This window comes from Asterias rubens, chromosome 17, assembly GCF_902459465.1.
Source record: "Asterias rubens chromosome 17, eAstRub1.3, whole genome shotgun sequence".
Taxonomy (NCBI): domain Eukaryota; kingdom Metazoa; phylum Echinodermata; class Asteroidea; order Forcipulatida; family Asteriidae; genus Asterias; species Asterias rubens.
The window spans coordinates 4,685,110-4,707,106 of record NC_047078.1 but is presented as its reverse complement, the minus strand read 5'-3'; the positions used below and the strand labels follow the sequence as shown (position 1 = coordinate 4,707,106).

General features: G+C 38.2%; 1 protein-coding gene across 1 annotated transcript; it reads left to right on the top strand.

Annotated features, from left to right (window-relative positions):
- Positions 1 to 8,940: 8,940 nt before the first annotated feature.
- LOC117301724 (2-hydroxyacylsphingosine 1-beta-galactosyltransferase-like) lies at positions 8,941 to 18,108 on the top strand. Its single transcript, XM_033785752.1, has 5 exons — positions 8,941 to 9,247; positions 11,186 to 11,501; positions 14,677 to 14,908; positions 15,324 to 15,543; positions 17,068 to 18,108. The coding sequence occupies exons 1-5, from the start codon at positions 9,003 to 9,005 to the stop codon at positions 17,351 to 17,353; spliced, it is 1,299 nt and encodes a 432-aa protein (XP_033641643.1). The 5' UTR covers positions 8,941 to 9,002; the 3' UTR covers positions 17,354 to 18,108.
- Positions 18,109 to 21,997: the final 3,889 nt, after the last annotated feature.

The following is a 21,997-nucleotide window of genomic DNA, read 5'->3' as shown; positions in this document are numbered from 1 at the left end:
TATATGTGTGGGTTTGCTCTTATATAATATATGGTTTTGCTCCTATATATATGGTTTTGCTCTTATATATATGGTTTTGCTCTTATATGGGTTTGCTCATTTAGTCATAAACGGCCCCCCATATAGCTACGTCATAGCAAGTATATCCAATGAAACCATTGGGATTAAAAAACGATGTCTGTCTTGCGGATCAAGACAAAGGACTTTGCTTTAGTTTCAATGCACATCATGCAGCCATCTTCCATCTCTTTTCCAGATTTCGTGAGAGGGCGCAACACATTTCACGAATGCTCCGTGATCAACTCCTCATTCCGTCTGATAAAGCTGCGTTTTGGATAAGTCACGTGACCAAATATGGCGGCGGGCATCTTCGTTCGAGATCAGCTGATCTTACATGGATACAGAATAATCTCATTGATGTGTATGCGTTCCTTGGCGCCATTTTACTTGTAGTTTCGGGGTTGCTCTTTCTTGTTTGCAGGGTCTGCTTTGTGGTTTTACGTGACATGTGTAAACGCCAGGATAAGGTGAAAATGACGTAATCAATCAGAAATAAAATTTTGAATTTAAGCGCAAAATGAATTCCTAATTCTGATTGTTCATTTTTTTTTTTTTTTTTTACAAATCTAGGCGTAGGGCTATCTACAAAATTCAGAAGCATTACACGGAATGCGTAATAACCAATAGTGCCCAGTGTCTTTAATACCATTTTTATCAAGATGTGAGATGCACTGCTGAAGGAGACACTGTAACAGCTGCGCGCCCCTGTCACGCCTTATTCTGTTTTTCTTACTTTGTTTCATGTTTCGTAACGCACGACCAATTGAGCCCAAATTGTCACAGGTTTGTTATTTTATGCATACGTTGAGATACACGAAGGGAGAAGACTGGTCTATGGCAATTACCAATAGTGTCAAGTCTATATTGTTATTTATTTATCTATTATTTAAGTATAAAACGAAAAGAAAAACAACATAAATTTTATTGTCTCGTTTTCTTTTATTAACATACTGCTCCGGCTCGGTCATTAATTTGATTGCTGCCAGCTTTAAAAAAAAAAAACAATACAAGTTTTAAAAACCTTGTATTGCGTTTTTTTTTTGCATAATAAAAATAAGTGTGTTTTTGTATATCATTAAAACCTTTGGTTGTGCTGCATTTGGACTGTACTACCGGGACCAGCAACCACATGAACAATATAAATTGGATGCTACTCTCTTAAAGGCACGGGACTAGTGTGTTGGTTAGACCAGTATTCTACATTTAAGTAAAAAGGCTTCAGACCTATTTTAATACTTGAGTTAAAAATTACCGCTTTCTCAAAAACTATGTTACTTCAGAGGGAGTCGTTTTTCACAATGTGTTTTATAACACCCCTTGCAAGTATTCTGCCTGCTCATTGGTTTAGAGCGCGTCACATGACATGTCTTAGTTTTGCTAGACGACGGCCGTGTGATTGTGCGTCGGTTTGCCATGCGCCGTTTTATAGACCAAGCTGAAGCTAGCCGCGAATTCTCAGCCGCGAATTCCCAGCCGCGAATGCCAGCCGCGAATTCTCAATTTACGGCCGAAAAGTCCAGCCGCTAATTCGAGTCGCTGCGCCAGCCGCGCTTTTCCCGTTTCACGAAGCGACAACATTTCCTAAGTTGTTCACCCACACTTTAGCCACTGTTTCTTTAGTTTGGTAAATTCATGGCAATTTTGAATATTGGTTTTGTGAAAATTTCGTTCATTATAACAAAATGGAGGCCAAATTAGGGTAAGATAATTGATTGTTTAATGCTTTATATTCGATCCCTCAATCTTTAATAGTAACGTAGTCGACTCTCTGCAGTTGTTTTGAAAAATTCCCTTCAATTGAGACAAAACCCACAACATATAAAGTGGTTTGTTTAAGAACTAATAATATACAAATAATGAATGTTTTTCATTCGTGCAATGGTGCGAATAATATGTTCATTCATTGAAAGCTAGAATGTTCCATTCAACTCGGCTCCGCCTCGTTGAATAGAACATTCCATCTTTCAACTCTTGAACATATTCGCACCATTGCACTCATAAACATTCATTATGTGTATATTATTAGTTCTTAAACAAACCACTTGATGTTGTGGGTTTTGTCTCAATTGAAGGGAATTTTTATCAAATAAATAACGTAAGTGGTCACTTTAAAACAAAATGTACCTCACATAATTAACAAATAATTACTTTTCGGTGTTTAATTATTAACACCATTTCATAACACATCGAAAAATTCCGTTGCAGCTAATTAGACCAACGAATCGGTGCCTAATTAAACCACTCTATATGTTGTGGGTTTTGTCGTATTTGAAGGGAATTTCTAATCATAGAAATAACGTAAATAGCGCTTTAAAACAAACTGCACTTTACATAAATGGTTTACAAATGGTTAATTTTTACTATTATTTTAATCATTAAGACCACTTCAAAACACCACTGAATATTTCCTTAACTATAACTACTGTTACTTAATAATTTGAACTGGTAGCCTGGCTGCTCCTGGCAGCCTGGCTGCTCCTGGCAGATGGTCGTCAAACTAAGTTAAGGTGCCCAAGTAATTCAACGTAAACACACCCTGATTGGGTTGTTTCACTTTAGTGTAATTCAATTGCGTAATGTGGTGTGGTCCGCTCAAACTGCATTCCATGAGACAAGTGATGAGTGATCTTAAGTGGTCAATGGCACCATGCTGTCTCTGGAGATGACCAAAGGGATTAAAGGAATAACACTCTAACACCATAAAGGTTTTTAACAAATGAATAAAAGTGTAATTTTTATGATTGCAGCTTGATTACAGTATATTCATGTTTTTTGGTTATGACCTTAAACACACATCGCAGTTTTGAATGACGATAACAATTACGTTATTATCCCAGAAGAATTGTGACTGAATACATTTTTGATTAAAATTGGACGGTGACTGTAATGTTAAAAGTTTAAGATATACTAATTTGAAAGTTACAAACACACGAAACTCGCACGGCTGCGGTACCGGCTGCGGTACCTCCCGAATTTGAGTAAGAACAAAGACCTTCCTGTTAAAGAGATAATGTTGATAAATTACCCCTTCCTTTGGGGACCTTTTAAACATACAATGTACACTCAAACAAATTTAATATTGATCCCGTTAGTTTCAGTATTTAAACGCATCGATCATTATACAATTATTATGATGATGTAAACGGTCAAGTGCAAGGTGGGTAGGTGCATTTCTTGATGCTGCGAGTTGTCGAAATTTTGTCTTTACATTTTAACAACGAATGGAGTGTAAACATTTTATGTATTGATATTTAAAGGGCAGTGAATACCCTATTACCTTTCAGATTTGGAAAAACAATTGTAATTTAAAACATCAAGTGTTATGGAGTAGTCTTAATGCGCAAACATAAACAAATATTTGTTATTTTTTATTTATTTTTGTGAAATTCTCTTTAAACGACTTTAAACCCAGACCATTATATAAAGTGGTGTCATTAGGAACTAATTATTTGGTGTAGTTAGCTGCAACGGAATAAATAAATAAATGCGTTGTTGAATGGTCTTAATGATTAAAGACCAACATTAAATACTTGCTAATTACGTGAAGTCGTATTACTTTAAAGCGACTACATTTATTTCGTTAGATTTCATTAAAGAAATATAAAACACATTCACATAAAATAAAGAAGTTCACGGCGGGCCTAATCAGCTACAAACAAACAAACAAAATCACAAAAGGGTGTAGTTGTACACTAATTAGTGGGTCAAATTTGCTGCAACGAAATATTAAGACGTTTTATTAAGTTTTCTTAGTAATTAAACACTAACAATTCAATACTTGTTAATTATGTGTGCTACATATAGTTTTAAAGCGACTACACGTTTTTTCTTTGATTAGAAAAATGCACTTCCTTTAAAAGAGACAAAACCCATACCGTTTAAAGTGGTTTATTTAAGAACTAATTAGCTGGTGTAATTAGCTGCAACGGAATATTTCAATGTGTTATGAAATGGTCTTAATGAGTAAACTGCAAAAGTTAGTTATTTGTTAATTATGAGAGGTACATTTTGTTTTAAAGTGACTACTTATGCTAATTTGGGCAGGAAAAATTCCTTACAAAAGAGACAAAACCCACAGCATATAAAGTGGTTTATTAAGAAACTAATTAGTTTGTCTAATTACCCGCAACGGAATTTTTCAATGTGTAATATAATGGTCTGAATGATTAAACACTAAAATTTTACTATTTGTTAATTATATGAGGTACATTTTCTTTTAAAGTGACTGCTTAGCCATTTTGGGCTGGAAAAAAAATTCCCTCCAAAAGAAACAAAACCCATAGCATATAAAGTGGTTTATTTAAGAACTAATTAGATGGTGTAATTAGCTGCAACGGAATATTTCAATGTGTTATGAAATGGTCTTAATGATTAAACACTAAAAAGTAACTATTTGCTAATTATGTGAGCTTCATTTTGTTTTAAAATGACCACTTACGTTATTTCTTTGATTAAAAATTCCCTTCAAATGAGACAAAACCCACAACATACAAAGTGTTTTATTTAAGAACTAATTACATGGTCTAATTAGCTTCAACGAAATATTTCGATGTGTTATGAAATGGTATTAATAATTAAACACTAAAAAGTAACAATTTGTGACGCGCTCTAAACCAATGAGCAGGCAGAATACTTGCAAGGGGTGTTACAAAACACATTATGAAAACAACTCCCTCTGAAGTAACATAGTTTTTGAGAAAGCGGTAATTTTTAACTCAAGTATTAAAATAGGTCTGAAGCCTTTTTACTTAAATGTAGAATACTGGTCTAACCAACACACTAGTCCCGTGCCTTTAAGAGAGTAGCATCCAATTTATATTGTTCATGTGGTTGCTGGTCCCGGTAGTACAGTCCAAATGCAGCACAACCCAAGGTTTTAATGATATACAAAAACACACTTATTTTTATTATGCAAAAAAAAAAACCCAATACAAAGTTTTTAAAACTTGTATTGCGTTTTTTTTTTAAGCTGGCAGCAATCAAATTAATGACCTTGCCGGAGCAGTATGTTAATAAAAGAAAACGAGACAATAAAATTTATGTTGTTTTTCTTTTCGTTTTATACTTAAATAAATAGAACTTAAGAACTAATGAACGAAATTTTCACAAAACCAATATTCAAAATTGCCATGAATTTACCAAACTAAAGAAACAGTGGCTAAAGTGTGGGTGAACAACTTAGGAAATGTTGTCGCTTCGTGAAACGGGAAAAGCGCGGCTGGCGCGGCGACTCGAATTAGCGGCTGGACTTTTCGGCCGTAAATTGAGAATTCGCGGCTGGTATTCGCGGCTGGGAATTCGCTTCAGCTTGGTGTTTTATAGTCCGAAGACTAGCACACGGCGTGCAGTACCCAGACGTCCGTTGCGTGTACGAGGATAATAAATTAATAGTCTGTAACCATTTCGGATTGCACGACACTACATGCAGCACAGGAAAAGTGTTTGCAATCTGTATTCGGGGTGTTTGGGGTGTTATAAAACAAATATTGACTGCGTTTACTCGTGCAATGGTTAAAACTATTACTCCCTCGGTGATCCAGGTAGCGTTCTAATTAAGCGACTAAAGACATACGAATAAACAGAGAAACTGTAATAGGCAATTGTTTCGCACCTTCACTTTTAAATCAAGCTTATCTTATTTTCATTATTTTGTGTTTTCAGTAGACTTTACCTGGGGCCACATAATGTTTTTTTCTTCTTTATTTTTTCGGGAGAGCTTTTTAAAATGGTTAACTGAGCAAGACCTTATATTTGAATGTGCGTGAATTGTTTGTATTTTTTTTCTCGTATTTTTTTGGGTGTAAATGTTCACCAAGCATCAATCTTTTGGCGTGCCAGACATCTTGGCATATTATGTTCAAGAGTGCCAACAATTGAACCGCATGCATTTAACATTCGTGTAAGGAAACAACAAGTTAACCAAGCGTTTTTAAGACTGCACACTGGCCCAAAATAAAACTGAATGACTAAACGCACGCCGCAAAAAAAATAAAATCTGCGAATTTGAATGCAACTTTGATGAATTGTTTAATTGAATGATTATTTTGTTAAATCGAATGACGTTGAAAGTACATTTTGAATAAGTCTTAAAAACAAATCGAATGACCCTTTTCAGAAGCATTCGATTTCGTGCGAAAAAGGATAGGCTGTGGTTAAATTGGCTGCTCATTTTCTGAAATTGACCGAGAAAACCTATATTAAAAACAGTTAAGAGAGAGAAGTGTTTGTGGTCATTCAAATTTTTTTTTCTTTCAAGGTTGTCTTTAATAGAGTAGGTTAATTCCAAGTTTTTTTCTGAATATTTTCATTAGAAACAAGGGTTGGTTTTCCCGCTATTTTCTCCCGACTCTGATGACCGATTGAGCCTAAATACGGGTGGGTTTTTATACAGCGGCGGTCTTTTTTCGGAGTGAATAATTCGACTGCCTTGAGCAAGGCTACGAAAAATGAAGAATAAACATAATGTGCTGGTAGAAGTCCAATATTGCCCAAACATCTTGCTGGCTGCTGACCCCTTAAACAAATAATTTTAGAACAACTAGATCCGGTCAAGCTTCATCTTGCACCACTAAGTTCTCTGAAGTTTGTGCTGACAACACACATGTTTAGTAGAACAGATAAGTGAGAAACCCGTTTGAAAATGTACATAAATATTGTCTTCATTGTTTAAAGACACTGGACACTATTGGTAAGTGTCAAAGACCAGTCTTCTCACTTGGTGTATCTCAACATATGCATGAAATTACAAACCTGTGAAAATTTTAGCTCAATTGGTCTTCAAAGTTGCGAGATAATAATGAAAGAAAAAACATCCTTGTCACACGAAGTTGTGTGCGTTTAGATGGTCGATTTCAAGACCTCAAGTTCTAAACTTGAGGTCTCGAAATCAAATTCGTGGAAAATTACTTCTTTCTTGAAAACTATGGCACTTCAGAGGGAGCCGTTTCTCACAATGTTTTATACCATCAATCTCTCCCCATTACTCGTTAACAAGTGAGGTTTCATGCTGATAATTATTTTGAGTAATTACCAATAGTGTCCACTGCCTTTAAAAAGTAACTCGATTATGTTTTCGAAGATGATGTTCGACTCTGTAAGACGAAAGGACGAGTTAAAGCCAGTGGACACAATTGGTAATTGTCAAAGACCAGTCTTCTCACCTGCATCTCAACATAGGCCCTATATTGTGCATAAAATAACAAACCTGTGAACATTTTGAGCTCAGCGGTCATCGAATTTGCGAAATAATAATGAAAGAACAAATACTCTTGTCCTGCGAAGTTGTGTGCTTTCAGATGCTTGCGATTTCGAGACCTCAAATACTAAATCTGAGGTCTCGAAATCAAATTCGTGGAAAATTACTTCTTTCTCGAAAAGTACTCCACTTCAGAGGGAGCTGTTTCTCACATGTTTTATACTACCAACCTCTCCCCACTCATTACCAAGGCTAATCATTATTTTGAGTAATTACCAATAGTGTCCACTGCCTTTAAGTTCCGTATCCATTAAGGACGCATTGAACCCATCCGAAGTTGTGTGCTTTCAGTTGCTTGATTTCGAGACCTCAAAATCTAATTCTGAGTTATCGCCATCAAATTCAAAAATGTTAGTGGAAAATTGCTTCCTTCTCGAAAACTACGTTACTTCAGACTGGTATTTGATAATATTACCCAAGGTGTCCTGTACTGTCTTAAACTGCATCCAAAAAAAGGTAGTTACACACTGCAAAGGATCCTCTACAATGATGTAGAACCACCGATTTTTTAATCACAGAGTTTATAAAACAAATACAAACATTAAAAACAGCAGAACACAAAAACTAAACCTGGCAGTGATCTACCAAGATTGGAAATATCATTGGGAATATCCAACCGAGATTATTAACGTATTGATAAAAACGTTTTCACGCTGCATGAATTTGACTGCGTATCTTAAATAATTGACTGCGTATCTTAAATCAATATGTGAAGTGGTTTGTGAAAGGTTAGCATAGATGAAGATTGACGTAGGCTCAACTGTAGATCTCTGGAAATATGCCCTTTCCGAAACCACGGCTACGGCTTTGGATTCGGCTTCAGGCTCCGTCCTCTCGTATGAACGCAAAGCACGCGCAAATTGTCAAAACAACCGCGGGACAAGGCTAGCCTAAAGCCGAATCTAAAGCCAAAGCCGTGGTTTCGAAAAGGGTCAATAACATTCACAAGCTTCGAAGTGTGACGTCAGATGTTCGGGCTATGCTATCATTGGCTGAGAGTCACTGCGCCGTGCGTGCACGGCATTCACATCTCCTAATTGGTTATCATCACAAAATGACGGCCAATGTCATATGACGTCATGTGAAACCCATTGCCAATTACTTTGTTAAAAACATTACTAGGCTAAAGAAAGAACCTATAAACAATAGTACATTATTGCGGGTAAACCGTGTGTAAATCTCTTTTGTTGGGAGTGTTGGCTCTGAAAAGAGCCGGTGTGGTCTCGATCGTTTCCAACAGTACTCTACTGCTCGTCTTGTTTTGTTGATTTATAACGAATTATAGTGTCTTTGTTTTGAACAGCCACCTCCCCCCCCCCCTTTCGCCATGGCTCACTACAGCCAGAAGAACCTCCAGTACGCTGTAGTCCTCGCCTTCATTGTTATATACGCAAACTCAATGACAACGATACGTCCTCCAAAGAAGTTGAAGTTTTTATTTCACACCGCGTCCAATGAAGGCAGCCACCATCTAATGGCTAAGCAGATTGCAACTGCACTTGTCCGAAGTGGTCATGACGTGACATTTGTGCTAAGCAACAGCTGTACAAAATGGATGAACGCCAGCGATGCCTCCCTGTTTGACTTCACCGTACATAAGTCCAAGTTTACTGAGAACGACCGAGTGGAAAACTTACGAGAGTTATCCCGTGCCAGTCTACGTGGCGATACGTCCAGTATCTTCCGCATGGTTTTGGTCGTTTGGCGAAAGAAACTTACATCCAACGAAAGTGATATGTACACCAACTTCTTCGCGACTGAATGCGAAAGTCTCCTAGGGGATAATGATACCATAAACAGTCTTAGAGAAAAGAAATTTGACATGCTGGTCGGGGAGGAATTAAGCAGTTGTCACCCTCTACTTGCTAAGATACTGGGCATCAGATTTTCTCTTATTAGTGGATTCGGTTCTAGTCCTGCGAAGGGAATGTGGTACGTATACATTTTGATGTTTGTTTTTTTAAAGGGAAGGTACACTATAATAGATGTTAAATTTGCATCGGGGATAAAGAATATTATTTTTTTTTTTACTCATACACCGATGTGTGTTAGCACTGTATACTCAGTACGGAAGGTACACTATTGGTCCCTGTCATAGACCAGTGTTCTCACTTGGTGTATTTAAACATATGCATAAAATAACAAACCTGTGCAAATTTGAGCTCAATTTGTCATCGGAGTTGGTGTTGGACGAATGTGTGTGCTTTTAGATAGAAAATGAAATACTTCTAGCTAGAAGTCTTAGAGAAAAATTACCTCTTTCTCAAAATCTGTGCTACTTTAGAGGGAGCTGTTTCTCACAATGTTTTACACTATCAACAGCTCTCCAATGCTCGTTACCAAGTAAGTTTTTAAGTTTATATTTGTTTTGGGTAATTACCAAACGAGTACTTTCCCTTTAAACTTGCAAGATCCCAAACTTTGTCTAGTCATACAAGATTAGACAGTTAGCGTCAGCTCCACGGTCTCAAGTAGGCCTACTTAATTTTGTCGCAGCTTGCTTTTAAAGACAGTGAACACTATTGGTAATTGTCAAAGACCAGTCTTCACAGTTGGTGTATCTCAACATATGCATAAAATAACAAACCTGTGAAAATTTGAGCTCAATCGGTCGTCGAGGTTGAGAGATAACAATGAAAGAAAAAACATCCTTGACACACGGAGTTGTGTGCGTTTAGATGGTTGATTTCGAGACCTCAAGTTCCGTTCAATCCCATTCAGATTATCTAGTATACGCAATTAATACCGACTGATAAAAAAAGGATCAGACTTTTACATTTCCCGGGTTTTTAAAAACACAATTAAACACACATTCTCAAATATTATCCATCCCTGTGGAGACATCTCTTGTTCTTTCCAATGTCCCTTTACTTAAAGGTTTTCCCATAGACGTTGTGCACAGAATTTCTTTTGTAGCACCCCGGTCTTTATTTCCAATGGAGTTATTTTAGGTTTTCTCGGCCAATTTCGGAAAATGAGCAGCCACTAACCTCCAAGCTTTTCTATTTCGCGCGAAATCGAATGCAACTGAAAAGGGTCATTCGATTTCGTTTTATGATTAGTCAAATGTTATGTTGCGTCATTCGACTTAACAAACAATTTATAGTCATTCAATTTAAAAGTTCATTCGCAGACGCTTCTTGAGGCGTGTGTGTCACGAAAAAGAATGACGTGACGATACGCTAAATTGAACAGAGTGCTATAAGGGAATTTGACTCGACTCAAAACGAAATTGAATGGCCGAATTATGAATTTGAAACGCAGTAACAACTGAAGAGGCAAAACAGCTTTAATTCGAACGCACGAAAATGAAATTGACTGGTGATTTGCCAAATTTGATCGAGAAAACCCATATTTCTCCTTTTTGTTTTGTCATTGGTCTCCAGAAGGTACCGAATGTGAGCGCAATATTGACTCCTGATGCATTGCAAATCGCTTTGCAATGCATGAAAATCACAGTTATTGATATGAGCTGCACCTAAATCAACTGCACAACATCGGTAAACAGTATTGTCCAAAGGCCCACACTTCGTGTCAGCGGCTCAATCGGTCATCGGAGTCGGGAGAAAATAACGGGGAAACCCACTCTTGTTTCCGCACGTTTCGCCGTGTCATGACTTGTTTTTAAAATAAATCCGTTATTCTCGATATTGAGAATTGATAATACTTTTAATGATTTCTCAAAAAGTAAAGCATTTCATGAAATAATATTTCAAGTGAAGTCTTTCACAATTTCCTTCACTAAACACTGTAAGTTATTTGTAAATCTGTGACCTTTAATTGTTGTGCTGTTCGGAAAGTGTCCAACGGCTTTAAATCAAGTTTTCTGTAATAATCCAAATCATTCGTTTCGTGACATTATAACTATAGGTATGGTTTACCGAGCCACCCAGCCTATATCCCGGAGCGCCAGTCCGGTCTGACCGACAGAATGACGTTCCTTCAGCGCCTGAAGAGTTGCTATTTGTACGGCCTCCACATGCTCGCCCGACGCCAAATGTTGGTGCCTTTCCGTACAATCCAAGAGGCTTATGATCTCAGTCCAGAGAAGAGCATGGCGGACATGATGGCTGAAGCTCAACTCTGGGTGTTCACAGTATCCTTTGAACTCGACCTAGCCCGCCCTCTAACGCCGAATGCCATATTCACTGCCTCGCCCTTGTTGGGTATACCGTCGGAACATCAGGTAGGTTATCCGTTTTAACAACTACTGTAATGAACGGGAAATTTGTACGTGAACTGAAGCGTTTTGTTGGCCATTTGTGAGCTTTGAATAATGTCTGGTACAATGACTTGCTTACGGTCACAATGGGCCAGATAAATAAAAACTAGCATTTGCTGTTACAGGTTTTCTCGGTAAATTTCGGCAAATGAGCAGCCAATTTAACCACCAAGCTATTATATTTCGATTTCGTTTTATGATTAGTCAAATGTAATGTGGCGTCATTCAATTGAACAATTCATCAAAGCAGCATTCAAATTCGCAAAGGCTTTTTGAGGCGTGTGTGTCACGAAAAAGAATGACGATACGCTAAATTGAACAGAGTGCTAAAGGAATTTGAATCGACTTAAAACGAAATTGAATGGCCGAATTCTGAATTCGAAACGCAGTAACAACTGGAGAGGCAAAACAACTTTATCTCGAACGCATGAAAATGAAATTGACTGCTCATTTTTTGAATTTGACAGAGAAAACTATATACTAGTATTTTATTTAAATCCTTATGTAAATAAAAGTAAGCCTTAATATTGCTAGTAATTGGTCGAACTAGTAGGTAAAATCAATGCTTGAGGGACTCTTCTTATTGAGATGTAAATAAAACCGACATTTTACTATTACCTGATAGTTTCACAAGATACTGGACCGTGTAAAGGCCACCATTAACAAAATGTCGATAAGTTTAAGATCAGGCATGAGAATTTGCTCAAATCTCTATAAATAACCTTTTACTGGAAAAACACCATTTACTTGAACGGATTAGTAAGTGGTCGGAGAAAAGCACAATAGCGGGGTATTCAGGAGTATAACAATAGAGGCATGGACTCGCTGATCAATAGCGATTAACTGAAATGCAGGCGGGGCAGTTTCCACTTAGTCAAGTTTTTGATGAGGAAACAGCCAGCCTCTCCACGCCAGCGCTCCAGAGATTGGTACTTTTAGAGCAATTAAAGTACACAACAAATTTATAAGTAACATTTATAGTTGGATTATTAGGCCAAGGGAAAAAATAACCCTTTAATACTGACCCGATACCGAGCCATATATGCAACACTATTGTTCAAGTAAAATCTCAAGCTCCTCATGCAGTAGCTTGTAAAAATACAAGTAATTGCTACAGTATGTTAGTAAAATGTCGTTTTTATTTATATGTCTATAAGTGAAAGGTAATCCAGCGAGCAAAATGTTCATGCCTGATCTTTTACTTTTCAGTCTTCTTGCTAATGCTGAACCTTTAAGTTGATAAGTAATTGCTAGTTTTTATTTATCCGGCCCAATGTACCTCACTGTTCATGCCTCAACAGGAGTATACTCCAGTTTACACATCGGTATTACCTTATACATAGATATCAGAAATATAGCACCACCGTCCCAAGTGGTCTAAAACAAATCTTATAAAACCACACTCATTTCTTGATGTACATACTATAGGTTTTCTCGGTCAATTTCGGAAAATGAGCAGCCAATTTAACCACCAAGGTATTTTATTTCGCACGAAATCACAATGCTACTCAAAAGCGTCATTTGATTTCGTTTTATGATTAGTCAAATGTAATGTTGCGTCATTCGACTTAACAAAATAATCATTCAATTTAGCAATCCATCAAGGCAGCATTCAAATTTGCAGACGCTGCTTGAGGAGTGTTTGTCACGAAAAAGATTTGCGATATGCGAAATTGAACAGAGAGCTAAAGGAATTTGACTCGACTCAAAACGAAATTGAATGGCCGAATTCTGAATTTTAAACGCAGTAACAACTGGAGAGGCAAACAGCTTTAGTTCGAACGCGTGAAAATGAAATTGGCTGCTCTTTTCCCCATAATTTGACCGAGAGAACCTATACTAAACTTCTGGCCTGAACTTTACTTATAATCATACCTAAAACTTACCATACCCCAGTTTCAACATTAACCCATCGTTATTCCCTTAAACAAAGTCATCAGAAAGTCAGCACATCCTTCCCGATTAAAGGGGTTGTTCTAAAACCCCCTCGACCCCCTCGACCCCCACGACCCACGCCCCACGAACCACGACCCCCTCGACCATCGACTTTTGTGCGATCTTTTTTTCTGTACACCAAAATGCCACAGTTCACAACCTCAGCCAATCACGCACACAATGTTGTTTGCTGACATCGACTACCATGCCTCGCAGATCACAACACAGCGTACGAGACACGTAGTATGCACGAAGCAAACTTCGCGTGATTGGCTGCCGAGATCGGGCCTGTGGCAATTACGATGTACAGATAAAAAACCGCGGCATTTCCAAGTGTATCTCTTGGCCGATCCGAGATTATTAACCAAATTGGGAACCTGCATTTACCGCCCGAGTACGATACCGGCCAACTCATTACGTGATGATCAGCAGACGGACCCATTTCCGGCCGATCGCTCCCGTCCTGTGTACTATGGTACTACTAGTTGCTCTAAGCGGAGCTCAAGGTTGTAGACCCGACCGACCGAATGGCCACACGGACGTGTTTGGGGTCCCAAATCGGTGTGAACTTGTCTCGTGCGGGAGCGGAGAGTAAATACTCCCAATTCTGTGTGGCTGATGCAGATAAATATAACCGCAGTCTCAGACTTGAAGTCGAGCCTAGTCGTGGAAGGAAGTTGCGTCACGGATCACACACTGTGAATTCTAAATCGGGGACTTAATTCTTACTCGGCCGTAAAGCGACCGTTCGAACTTCGAACACGGGGCGGACGTCGGAGGGTCGTGGGTCGTGGGTCGTGGGGGTCGAGGGGGTCGAGGGGGTTTTAGAACAACCCCGATTAAAGTGAAGCCTAATAAAAATCTAGTAAAACCGTATGGTCCTGTAGCCACATCCATTTGTTGATGTACACTAAACTTTAGCTCTGACCTATAGACGATGTGACCTATTTTTACATTCAAACCGCCCTCTGTTGACAAAACACTATATACGTCATGTTTCGCCGGGCACTGAGTTGCGTAGTCATAGTAAGTTTGCGTACACTTTCTAGCTGGCTGCCAAAACACAAAGGTTTTGCCCGGCGGTATGCGCGCGAACCATGTTATGGTTTTCGTGTGGCGTCAGAGGTCACATCGTCTATAGTTTGAAGCCTAACCTTAACCTTGGCTTTAGCATGAACCCATCGTTATTCCCTTTATTGCATAGATATCAGAAGATCTGCAAGAGTTTCTAGATGGTGCCAACGATGAGGGAGTCGTCCTCTTCTCGCTTGGAGGTCACGTAAACGAGATGGAGTCTGAGCAGGCTCAGATGTTTGCTAACGCACTGGCCAGGCTACCACAGCGAGTGCTTTGGCAGTTTTCTGGTAACATTTCTCGAATGAAAATCGGAAATAACACCAAAACTGTAAAATGGATGCCACAGCAGGAGGTCATGGGTATGTGTATAGTGTTTGCTATGTAAATGTGTATCTTTTGTGTGTGTCGTTGCCGAGCTTTCTATAAAGTCTGAGTCCAAGTGCGGGTGTAGGTGCCGTGAGGTTGTACGCCTGACGAAGGAAAACAAAAGGCACATTGATCTTCATATTACGTATAATTATATGCACTTTATGATAACCAAGTATAACTTTTATTACCTTTGTGGTCATCTATTTCTAACAACAAATTTCAATTCAATTCAGTTCAATTGTTTATTGTCATACATATAAATACATATACAGTGAAATTCACTCCGGCTTGCGAGTCTAAAAAATATTTAAAATTCTAGCCAAGCTAACAGCAGCAATTCAACCCATTCCAAGATAATGATTTGCTTCCCAAATTGTATAATAATTGTCCTCATCTCTTGTACAGATCACCCTAACACCAAGATGTTTTTAAACCACGGTGGTTTGAATGGTGTACACGAAGCGGCATGGTACGGGTTACCAGTGGTTGGTATCCCACTCTTTGGTGATCATTTTGACAACATGGAACGGGCCGAAGCCAAAGGGATGGCAATCAAGCTGGACATCCTGACGTTGAATGAAGATGTTTTAGTTGAAGCTATTACTCGAGTTATCAAGGAACCGAGGTAAGTGTTATATTAGTCTCAGATCAAGGCGTTTATGGGTAGGGAATGTCGTCGTAGCCGTATAATGGCCGCCAAATCAGTGGCCTCAGTAGCCTGAACATCTGACGTCACACTTCGAGGCTCGTGAATTATGCCATAATGATATATCCGGATCCGTACATTGACCTTTGACCTCGCATCACACCTGAATTACAGTGAATGAAACGGCACTCTATGATGTACACAACATGTATGCACATGTTGGGCATATACGCTGCATGCAGTCTTAAAATGCAAGATGACACTAAATCACATAGGACCAATAATATAAAAGGACCAATTATGTAACCAACTGACATGGAGTACCCAGTCATTTGTTAACGTAGTTTGTTTACGTAGTTGTTTACCGAATTCCATTCCTCTTTAAGTAACTTCAATTTATAAAGAATACTTGCAGTTCGCTGAGGCGTTAATGGTGTGGCGCGGAACTATCCTGCTTTGGCGCAGCCCTTGACTCAAACCATTCCTGCACAAGAAGCAACAGCGGCAAGACTTGTTTTTTGAGTCTTTCGTTTTCCGTTATTTGTTTTTATTTATTTATTATTCTTTTTAATTACGTTGTATCATCCGTCAACGAATTAATGTCACATAGCTCCATGCCACAGCCCAACGAAACCCGCTGCCATCATTCCAACGAAGTTTCTACTGGTATTTTTCATTTTGATGTTTCCCAAGTACAATCCTCTGGCAATAGTTAAACCCGTCCATGCAACTTGCTGAGTGCGAATGGAACAACACCACGCCCCATTATTTTTTTTGCGCGGTAGCTTTTGTTTTCTTTTTGTTATGGCTTATACAAAACTTATTCTTACGGATTTTATGCTTCAAGGCAGTGGACACTATTGGTAATTACTCAAAATAATTATTAGCATAAAACCTTTCTTGGTGACGAGTAATGGGGAGAGGCTGATAGTATAAAACATTGTGAGAAGCGGCTCCCTCTGAAGTGCCATAGTTTTCGAGAAAGGAGTAATTTTCCATGAATTTGATTTCGAGACCTCGGATTTAGAACTTGAGGTCTCGAAATCAACCATCACAAATTAAGGGTGTTTTTTCTTTCATTATTATCTCGCAAGTTCACATTTTCACAGGTTTGTTATGTTATGCATATGTTGAGATACACTAACTGTGAAGGCTAGTCTTTGACAATTACCAATAGTGTCCACTGCCTTTCATAGCCCTTACAAACCCAAAGAAAAAAAAACATAATAATTTGTAGCATTGTAGTTTTGCTTTGTTTCAACTGTTAAAATAAAATTAACCACTGTTTCAACTGCATCTGGAGTTTTCCAAAACCTGTATTTTCTTTATTGTTGTGTTGCCTGTCACATGGTAACAAGATTATAAAAGCTAAGCTACGTCAAAGCAAGTTTATCCCATGAAATTATCGGTTTTAAAAAACAGTGCACGTCTTGCGGATCAAGACAAGTGACTTTGCTTCAGTTTCAATGCATATCTTAACAAACTCTTCCAACTCTTTTCCAGATTTCGAGAGAGGGCGCAACACATTTCCCGAATGCTTCGTGATAAACTCCTCATTCCGTCTGATGAAGCTGCGTTTTGGATAAGTCACGTGACCAAATACGGCGGGAAGCATCTTCGTCCGAGATCAGCTGATCTTACATGGATACAAAATAATCTCATTGATGTGTACGCGTTCCTTGGCGCAATTTTACTTGTAGTTTCGGGGTTGCTCTTTCTTGTTTGCAGGGTCTGCATTGTGGTTTTACGTGGCATGTGTAAACGACAGGAAAAGTTGAAAATTACGTAATCAATCAGAATTTTAAATTGGAATTTAAGCGTAAAATGAATTCCTTATTGTGATTGTTCATTTTCTTGGGGTTGCAAGGTTGATAATAACATTAGAGTAAGTTTATTTTAAATTAAGTGCAATTTTAAAAAAGAAATTCACAGTGGGTTGTTGTTCAATGGTCTGCCTTGTTTTGCTCTGTAACGTCATGATGCAAGGTTCATTGGAGACTTTTGAATGCTAGGTGGCAGCAGACTCAGGTAAATATCCGTTGTTTACGTAGTTCTGAGTATGCGCACATTACCGAGAACAGTGGATCTACCTGACACAGCATATGGGGATCTGCAGGCTGCCAAGCTAACTAAGCTACTGAATGGTGCTAACAATCCTCTTCACGATGTGCTTACCAGCCAGCTGGTTCCTAGGTCTGGTCGTATGCGAGTGCCATCTGCGTCGAACCACTATCCAGGGGCGGATCCAGGATTTTCCAAACGGGGGGCGTGATTTTATTCATGTTGTTCAGAATGAAATACCGCGCCATCCCCAGGCAGCATTTTTTGTCTGTATTATACGAAATTGCTACTGTCGTTAGTGCTTTCAATTTGAAAGTTGTTCCTTTAAGTTCTAAATCGGTCTTTTAAACAAAGGAATGTGCAGGGCATAATGTCATGGCTGTGCTTACCGTAGGCAAAGAACTTGGCTCTTACGGAAGCAGTGAATTCCTGCTTGAACGAAAATGTCAAGTCGTGAACTTTGCTGAATTCCACTTAAAATGTTTTCGATGAATAAGGAAATCGAGTCATATGATTATAAATATGTTTCAATTGTGTAAAAAAACAGTCATTTTGTATGCCCTTGTCCAGAGCTTTTCTGCGAGATTTGCGAAAAGCCCTGTTACGTAATCACTCTCAAAACGTCATAAGTAGATAAAGCCGCTTTGTTGCAGCGTGGATGTATAACAAAGCAAACTCCCACAAATGACGTCAGCGGCATTGTCCTGTGACGCCCGCTCTCAACGGCAGAAGTGTTTTTAGTTTTTTCATACTACTTCGCTACGCTCATACGCATGAAAAGCAGTTTCATTTTCTATGGACGACAAGAAACAAAACAAACTACACAATAGAAACAATTTGTTTCAGATAATTTTATTATAGCATGGGATTGGGCCGTAGCGCAACGGTGAGTGTTAAATTGATCAATAAGGAGTAGCATATTATTAATATTAGTTAGTTACAAGGTTTTAATGTTAGTTAAAATAATTATAAATATCCATCATAACTCAATCCAGACTCATCGAGTCTCTGCCCTTACGGCCCTTCGGGCATCGCCCGGTATCCTCTTTTATCTTCTTACTACATATCGAGTACAGTCAACTGTAACATTTACTCTATTGTTTATATTTATGTTTTAAATACAATTTTGGATGATCGCCATTCCTCACTATCAAGACTCACCGATTCTCGGTCATCTAAAGCCTTTTCGAGCATCGCCCAGTATCCTCTCGCATTTTCTTATTACAATGGATTCCAGTCAACTACAAAAATTTTCGTTAATGCATACACTTAGATAAACACCATTCATCATATTTAGGTATCAGTGTCAAGCCATCGAGCCTCGACTCAAGCTTTATATACTAAACACATTGTGTTAACTTAAATCCAATTCGAAGAAAGTGTATATTCCCAGAATTTAAAACATTATACGTGTACAAATTTATACAACTTTACATGGTGATTATTAATTGATTTACAACTTCTTCGGAGTATACTTCTCACGTATAAACAAAATTCTCCTTTATTATATAATTTTGCTATTACTCTTTCGAAAGTATTGAGGACACAAGCAGTCTCTGATCAAAGTCTCTCTTCACATATCTGTTTTTTGCTACTGTTGTCTTCCATCTACCATGTTGCATGATTAATTCTTCGCCTACTCCTTTATTTGCCAAATGGGAGGCTCCCCCCGATCTCAGACTATGCAAACCGTATATCTTCGGGTTTTGAATTCCTATTAATTTAAGAGCATCTATAAATAATTCACGACATCTAGTATAACTTAGGGGCTTATTCACATGAGGTTTATACATTTTAATACTGGGATGGTATGATAGTGCTGTGAATAGATGTACATCTTGACCAATTGTAACACTAGATCTGGACATAAAATTCCTTAATATCGCAACGGGGGAGTATGAGGTGTGAGTATCGGTTAGATAAGCTTTATTCCCTTCTCTAAAAATGTCCGTCTTGGATCTGGGTATGAAAATACTAAATCCTTTATTATTCGGAAGTTCTTCAATATGAGAAGCCTTTATTTGAACCATTTCATCGTGCCTGAAAAGTAGGGCAAATTTTAAGGAAACGTAGCAGGCTGTTCTTAGTTCCATTAATGTGTTATCAGCTCCTCCTAATTGGTCAACTATACGTTTAACTTGCTCTAGAGTTATTGGTTCTTTTTGAATTGGTGGTTTGTGAAGTTGACGTCTGGCACTTACTAAAATTTGTTGAACTATTGGTGAGTCTACCGGGTTTATTTTTGCATTAACTAAAGTATGTACCCATTTGATGGCTGCTGCAGCTGATGTGAGAACGCTATCCGAGTTTGCTTTTTCTTTTAATTGAACAAAGTATGCGGCTATTACTTCCTCTTGAATTGGAAGTTTTATGTCTGTACACATTTCCTTAATCCAAGCAAAAAAATTTCTGCATTTGTATAAATATGCAATAGTTGTGCCATCTACCTTAGACAACACAGCTTCATTGAAGATTTGTCTTTTCATACTGTCCAGCTGGATTGGAAATTCTGTCCAAAACGGTTGTGAGTATAATATCTATAGTGCAAGCAAAAATAAATAAAATATATTGAACAAGTAATAATTCATTAAAGATTTGGAATCAGTTAGGTTGCAGTGCAATCGATGAAAACAGCACAAATAACACCTTTAAATCTCTGGGAACCAGGTAATGAATTTTTGTTCCTTCCAAGTTCCAAAGCATTTTCCCCTTCGACTGAAACAAATCCCTATATCCATATTTTGGAGTGTAACCACATAATTGGCCAAAACACTGAAGAAGGCCACTGTGGGAAAACGAAAGTACCTTTAGCTTTACAGTTGAGGAGTGTCTGTAAAACACTCGGAATCAAAACTACTGGGGGTACTAATAGACAATTCTCTCCTGACCAATTTTGGGCAAAGGCATCTACTCCAGAAGTGCCCGGGTTCCAAAATCTCGAAAAGAAACGTGGAAGTTTGGTATTATAATGACAGGCGAAACAATCTACGGAAAATGGACCCCACAGCTTTGTTAGAATATGAAAAAATGGTGTTGATATAATCCAATCATCAGTGTCAACCAATCTACTTACGAAATCTGCTTGTTCATTTTTATTCCTAGGGATCCATTCAACTTCAATTCTAATGTTGTGATGCATGCAAATCTGAAATATGTCATTTGCGATTCCTTGTAATTCTGTATTCATACTGCCCACTTCAACAATCCTTGCCGCAGGTTGACTATCTGTATAAACTTTTAACTCGGACCCCGAAACAATAGGTAAGAAGGAAGAAATAGCGAAGAGAATGGTGTTAAGTTCTCTCCATGTGGAACTTTTGGTTGCTTGTACTTTTGACCGTTGCTTGTGGGCTGTATGTACATCATTACAAACGATTGCACCCGACCCTGTTGCGCTTGCATCACAACATACAATCTTATTCACTTTCCTACTTGCAAATACGTGCCGAACACTTAATATAGAAACATTTCGGGACCAGAACTGAACTTCAGAATTGGTTTGGTGAGTTAAAGTTATGGAATCAGCTTCGTCGTTGGCTTGAGCGATCTGAACTTGGCCATGCCTAGTCATAAGCTAGAAATATTGCCACATACTGGACCAAGTGAAATAATTTGTCCAACAAAGGAATGTAGTTTTCGAACAGGTTTCTTGAATTTCACGAATGTTTTTTTTTTCTATTTTATCTATGCGCCTGTCAAGTACTCTAAGTGTTCCTTCTCTAGTGTCCCAACGCATACCTAACCATTCGATTGACTCTGAAGGCTCCCATACGCTCTTGGCAATGTTATAAATGAATCCCGCTCTTAGCAAATCAACTCTCACATGTTTAGATATTTTCTTAGCTTCAGTTGCATCGATTTCAGTATTATTCGTTAACTTTGGAATGACAATAAAACCATCATCCAAGTATAGAGCAATTAGAATACCAGAAGCTCTCCAATGTGTGACCAAAGGTTTAAGCACTTTTGTGAAAATTAGTGGAGCAGACGATAAGCCAAAAGGAAGAACAGTGAATTCGAAATATCTTTGAACTCCATTAATTGTCCATGAAAACCCGAGATACTTCTGATAAGCGTTAGCTATGTCTATGTGATGATAACCTGATTTAAGGTCAAAAGATAAGCTGTGCGTTTTCAGAGAAAAACTGCAAGGCAACTTTCCAGTCATCGATTTTGAAATGATTCTTTTGACAAACTTATTTATTCTGCTCAAGTCAAGTATTAATCGTTTCTTCCCTGAAGGTTGAAAAGCTACAGATAACGGACTAACTGTGTAAGATGGGTCTGGCTTCTCTGATATCCTGTTTGAAGTTAACAATTCAAGGATGGAATCAGTGACAAAGGAAATCTCGTTTAATGCTGAATTGTTGTT